At 39.7% G+C, this 6620-nt stretch overlaps 1 protein-coding gene across 1 annotated transcript; it reads left to right on the forward strand.

Annotated features, from left to right (window-relative positions):
* The first annotated feature begins 435 nt into the window (after positions 1–435).
* Positions 436–834, forward strand: LOC125107780 (mitochondrial import inner membrane translocase subunit TIM16-like). The gene has a single exon (XM_047743172.1). It carries the CDS (start codon positions 483–485, stop codon positions 723–725), a length of 243 nt encoding a protein of 80 aa, XP_047599128.1. The 5' UTR covers positions 436–482; the 3' UTR covers positions 726–834.
* The last annotated feature ends 5786 nt before the right edge of the window (positions 835–6620 follow it).

Here is a 6620-nt window from a genome sequence, read left to right on the forward strand (position 1 = left end):
CAATAAGGGGAAGGAGGCCCGCACATGGAACATGCCTTTTTAAATTCTCTTACAGTCTCCATCGGCATCCCATCATATGTATTTGGCCCATTAGCATGAAAAGTTACAGGGAATACTAAGTGCAGCTCATGGGGGCGAGAAGGGATAGAAATAGAATTTTGTTTTTTAGTTTTTTTGGTCCTCTTTGTAACATGTATAAATTATCACCCAACCTAGTGTCATTTCCCTCATCCCCAAAGAGGTCTGCTGCTATTTCTCGTCCTCATCCTCAGAGGGAATCGGAGGTGCAGTGGCCAAAGGAGAAACTTGGTGTTTGTCCTTTTTGCTGAGAAATAATTTTTACCTTCAGTTTGAATTTGTCGGGTTGTTTCATCATCTAGCTCATATGTATGCAGAGAGGCAGCTGTTTCAGCCTTAAGATTCTCTTCCTGGCCGTGGGGCTAGGAAGCCGGAGCCCGCGACTCCGAGGCGGAGCGGCCACCATGGCCAAGTACCTGGCCCAGATCATTGTGATGGGGGTGCAGGTGGCGGGCAGGGCCTTCGCACGGGCGCTGCGGCAGGAGTTTGCAGCCAGCCGGGCGGCAGCAGATGCGCGAGGACGTGCTGGACACCAGTCTGCAGCTGCCTCTAACCTGTCTGGCCTCAGCCTCCAGGAGGCCCAGCAGATTCTCAATGTCTCCAAGCTGAACCCTGAGGAGATCCAGAAGCTTCCCCTGCCTCTGTAACCCAGAGACCGCACACCCTCTCACCGTCTCCCCTCCTCTGCAGAACTACGAACACCTATTCAAGGTGAACGATAAGTCCGTGGGTGGCTCCTTCTACCTGCAGTCCAAGGTGGTCCGAGCCTGGGAGCGCCTGCAGGAGGAGCTCAGGATCCAGGCCCAGGAGAAAAGAGAGAAGGAACAGATGCCCAAAACGTGACCGCTCAGCTCGCCCCACTGCACCCTGCCCACCTCCTTTAATTTATAGTTTGGTAATAAATGTCCTTTCTGAAAAAAAAAAAAAAAAAAAGATTCTCTTCCTTACGTTCTCCTCCAGGAATTAAAATTACCGTCTGCACCAATGCCCATGGAACCCAAAACTCCATAGGAATTTTTTCACCTTGTCTATATGCCTTTTCCACATTACGGCATGTGCGCTCCCAAATTGCCTCTTCCAAGGTTCCTTCATCGGGAAACCACGGATTATATTCGCAGATAACATCCACTGTTTGTCACAGTGGCTACACCAATTTCCATTCCCACCAGCAGTGCACAGGGTCCCCTTGTGTACACACCCTTGACCACACGTGGTGTCTTTCTCTGGGACGATTCTTGTTCCAACAGTTGTGAGGTGACAGCTGATTGCGCTTTTGAGTTACGTTTCCCTGACGACAGTTAGTGAAGTTGAACAAGATTTTCTGTCTTTTGGCCACCTGAATGCCATCTTTGGAAAGTATCTATTCACATATTCTCTCCAGTTTTCATTCAGTTTTTATTTGGATTTGAAGGAGTGTTTTGTATATTTTTTTATGGTTTATCAGAGTTTTTAAAAATTATTATTATTTTTTTATTTCTTTTCAGTGTTCCAGAATTGTTTATACACGACACCCAGTGCTCCATGCAATACGTGCCCTCCACACTACCCACCGCTGGGCTAATCCAACCTCCCACTGCCTGCACCTCCAAAACCCTCATTTAGTTCCTCAGAGTCCACAGTCTCTCATGGTTCATCTCCCCCTCCAATTTCCTCAACTCCCTTCTCCTCTCCATCTCCCATGTCCTCTGTGTTATTCCTTATGCTCCACAAATAAGCAAATCCATATGATAATTGCCTCTCTGTTTGACTTTATTCAATCAGCATAATCTCCTCCAGTCGCATCCATGTTGATACAAATCTTGGGTATTCATCCTTTGTGATGGAGGCATAATACTCCATAGTATATGTAGACCACATCTTCTTTATCCATTCGTCCATTGAAGGACATCTTGGTTTTTCCACAGTTTGGCGACTGTGGCCATTGCTGCTATGAACACTGGGGTACAGATGGCCCTGCTTTTCACTCCATCTGTATCTTTGGGGTAAATACCCAGCAGTGCAATTGCAGGGTCATAGGGAAGCTTTATTTTTAATTTCTTAAGGAATCTCCACACTGTTTTCCAAAGTGGCTGCACCAACTTGCATTCCCACCAACAGTGCAAGAGGGTTCCCCTTTCTCCACATCCTCTCCAACACATGCTGTTTACTGTCTTGTTAATTTTGGCCATTCTAACTGGTGTAAGGTGTTATCTCAATGTTGTTTTGATTTGAATCTCCCTGATGGCTAGTGATGATGAACATTTTTTTCATGTGTCTGATAGCCATTTGTATGTCTTCATTAGAGAAGTGTCTGTTCATGTCTTCTGCCCATTTTTTGACATGATTATCTGTTTTGTGTGTGTTGAGTTTGAGGAGTTCTTTATAGATCTTGGATATCAGCCCTTTGTCTCTACTGTCATTTGCGAACATCTTCTCCCATTCTGTGGGTTGCCTCTTTGTTTTGTTGACTGTTTCCTTTGCTGTGCAGAAGCTTTGGACCTTGATGAAGTCCCAAAAGTTCATTTTTGCTTTTGTTTCCTTTGCCTTTGGAGACATAGCTTGAAAGAAGTATAGTAAAGCTTGAAATCAGGCAACGTGAATCCCCAGTTTTGTTTTTCTTTTTCAACATTTCCTTAGCAATTTGGGGCCTCTTCTGATTCCATACAAATTTTAGGATTGTTTGCTCCAGCTCTTTGAAAAGTGCCGGAGGAATTTTGATTGGAATGGCATTGAAAGTATACATTGCTCTAGGCAGTATAGACATTTTAACAATGTTTATTCTTCTGATCCATGAGCATGGAATGGTTTTCCATCTTTTTGTATCTTCTTCAATTTCTTTCATGAGTGTTCTGTAGTTATAGGGTTTGGGTTAGCATTAGGGTTAGGATATTACTCTCTTCTCACACATAGGATTTGCAATTTTTCTCATGGGGTAGGTTGCCTTTTAAGGGTTTGATAGTTTCTTTTGTCATACAGAAATTTCAGTTTGATGTCCTTCCATTTGTTTGTTTTTGCTTTAGTTGCCTTTGCTTTTGGTGTCTGATGTAAAAGACTCCTCACCAAAACCAATATGGAGAAACTTTCTACCTGTGTTTTCTTCTTGGAGCTTTATGGATTCAGTTCTTATGTTCAGGTCATTCATCCATTCATAATTTTTGTGTGCGGTGTAAGACAGTGATCCAGTCACATTCTCCTGCCTTTAGTGTGCAGTTTTCCCCATACCATTCACTGAAGACACACTCTTTTCCCCATGATATATTTTCTGCTGCCATGTCATAAGTTAAGACTATACATGTGCGGGTTAGTTTTGAAGCTTGCTTTTTTTCCCTTCTTTCTTGGTTTCTTGCTTTCTTGGTCTTTCTTTCTTTCTTGGTTTCTTCCTTCCTTCCTTCCTTTCTTTCTTTTCTCTCCTTCTGGACTTACAGTTTATTTGTTGGGAAATTATTTTTCCTGTCAGAATATATGCAGTGTGGACTTCATTGGTGACATCTTCACACTCTTTCTTAGGACTTTTCTCTGATGTCTGTGTTTTTGTAACTGACTAGGTGGCTCTATAGCTTTCGACAGGTTGAACATTGAGGCAGAACTACTTAAGTAGTATTTTATTCTTCCATCAGACACCAGATTGTGTCTGATTGTCTCTTTTTGTGATGTTCTCGGTTGTGAAGATGGCTATCTATATTTCCTTTTCTGTGGTAGGTTTATTAATGTGAATTTATTGTCTCTTAATGTGGATTCTAAATCATCCTTATTTTATAATATATACTTATAGAAAACAACATGTTTAAAGAAATGCATTTATTGGAAGCAATGACATAATTATTAATTCCCATGCAGAGTTAATAATTGTATCAGAACTAAGCTTAAATACACCTTTAATATACTAATGAATAAACTTTACCAAAAGTACTATGATTATCAGTTTCCGAGCTTTCTATTGTGTTCCATTGACCTGTGTTTCTGTTTTTATGCCAGTCCCATACTGTTTTGATGACAACAGCTTTGTAATCGAGCTCAAAATTGGAGTGTGGTGACTCCAGGTAACTTATCACTTGCTTGCTTGCTTGCTATCTTTCTATCAGTGAGATTGTTTATTTATTTATTTTTACTTAGTTTACATATTTATTCTAAATGTTCTTCTTTCACTTCTTTTCTTTGTTGTTGTTTAAATAAAACTTTAATTTCACAAAGATCAATTCACTGAAACATTTATAAACACTTAATATATGTTGCAAGTTCTAGGCTTTGGAAAAACAAATGATTACAACATATTTTATTCACATAAGAAATACTAAGTCTGTAGAAAAAGTGATAGCAGTTGTTTTTTCCCTGTTATTCTTGTCATTGCTATAGCCACAATTAATTATAGGTAATACATTGTGTTTTCAGTATTTGCTAGCACCACTTATTGGACCATATGACAAACATGCTTATGCTAAGTTCATGAATCAATCCCAAGACCACTTCAATCTTAATATCTCCAATTTATTCATTTACTCAACAATCTCTAAATTTTTTCTTTTTTTTCCTAAATTTTTAACAATCATTTCTGCCCTTCACAAGTAGAAGTTTTTGATTCTACTTTCACTGAGAAAATAGAAGAAATCAGAGAATTTACTTATATCACCTATGCTCTATTATACTCTATTATACTAATGTAGACACACACACACACACACACACACACACACACACACACACAGAGTATTATATTGCTCTACTATAGCAAATGAACTGGCCATATTAATTCCAAAAAAAAAAAAATCAACCTCTTTACTTAAATTGGTTTCTATGCTTTTTCTCTCTCTCAAAGGTCATTTTCTGGAAAAAGTTTCCTTCATTTTGTTTCCATTATCAATGTATGCTTTGTGATAGATTATTCCCTTTAACATAACTGCAATATCCTACAATAATAAAACACATTGATATCATATCCCTTTCTAACCACTACTCCAATTACTTGCTCTCATTTTTAAAAAAATGTATTTAAACTCTACTCATCTTGTCCACTTAGTCCCCTTCTATTTCACTCTGAATACTCTTGGAGCACAACTTCATTGAAATTTCTTTTATTAAGGTCATAATTGATCTTTGTGTTGACAAATACAGTGGATAATGAAGAATCTCATTGTCATCCAACAAGAAACAGCATGTAGTGCAGTTGATTACAGTCTAGTTTTGAAGTTTTCTCACTTCTGAGATATTACTTCTTTTTCCGTCAATCACAATCCCCTATCTCACTTTCTCACCAGATGAACAGCTGCCTTAGTCTTAAATCTTTATTCCTACCTAAGTTTAAACTAGTCCTAGGCCTTTTTATTTCTTTTCAGCATAACAGAATTCATTGTTTATGCACCACACCCAGTGTTCCATGCAATACGTGCGCTCCATAATACCTACCACCTGGCTACTCTAACCTCCCAACCCCCGCCCTTCAAAACCCTCAGATTGTTTTTCAGAGTTCATAGTCTCTCATGGTTCATCTCCCCTTCCAATTTCCCTCTATTCCCTTCTCCTCTCCATCTCCCTATGTCCTCCATGTTATTTGTTATGCTTCACAAATAAGTGAAACCATATGATAATTGACTCTCTCTGCTTGACTTATTTCACTCAGCATAATCTCTTCCAGTCCCGTCCATGTTGATACAAAAGTTGGGTATTCATCCTTTCTGATGGAGGCATAATACTCCATAAGTGTATATGGACCACATCTTCCTTATCCATTCATCCATTGAAGGGCATCTTGGTTCTTTCCAGAGTTTGGCGACTGTGGCCATTTCTGCTATAAACATTGGGGTACAGATGGCCCTTCTTTTCACTACATCTGTATCTTTGGGGTAAATACCCAGTAGTGCAATTGCAGGGATATAGGGAAGCTCTCTTTTTATGAAGCCAGCGTTACCCTGATCCCCAAAGCAGGCAAAGACCCCACCAAAAAGGAGAATTTCAGACCAATATCACTGATGAATATGGATGCGAAGATTCTCAACAAGATCCTAGCAAATAGGATCCAACAGCACATTAAAAAGATTATCCACCATGAACAGGTGGGATTCATCCCTGGCTTACAAGGATGGTTCAACATTCACAAATCAATCAATGTGGTGATAGAGCAAATCAATAAGAGAAGAGAGAAGAACCACATGGTCCTCTCAATTGATGCAGAAAAAGCATTTGACAAAATCCAGCATCCGTTCCTGATTAAAACGCTTCAAAGTATAGGGATAGAGGGAACATTCCCGAACTTCATCAAATGTATCTTTGAAAAACCCACAGCAAATATCATCCTCAATGGGAAAAAGCTCATAGCCTTCCCATTGAGATCAGGAACACGACAAGGATGCCCACTCTCACCACTCCTGTTCAACATAGTAGTAGAAGTCCTAGCAACAGCAATCAGACAACAAAGAAAAATAAAAGGATCCAAACTGTCAATGAAGAAGTCAAACTCTCTCTCTTCGCAGATAAAATGATACTTTATATGGAAAACCCAAAAGACTCCACCCCCAAACTACTAGAACTCATACAGCAATTCAGTAATGTGGCAGGATATAAAGTCAATG

This window comes from Lutra lutra, chromosome 8, assembly GCF_902655055.1.
Source record: "Lutra lutra chromosome 8, mLutLut1.2, whole genome shotgun sequence".
NCBI classification, from domain to species: Eukaryota; Metazoa; Chordata; class Mammalia; order Carnivora; family Mustelidae; genus Lutra; species Lutra lutra.

Coding starts and splice junctions, on each gene's coding strand:
- LOC125107780 (XM_047743172.1), top strand. CDS start 483: ATGGCCAAGTACCTGGCCCAGATCATTGTGATGGGGGTGCAGGTGGCG.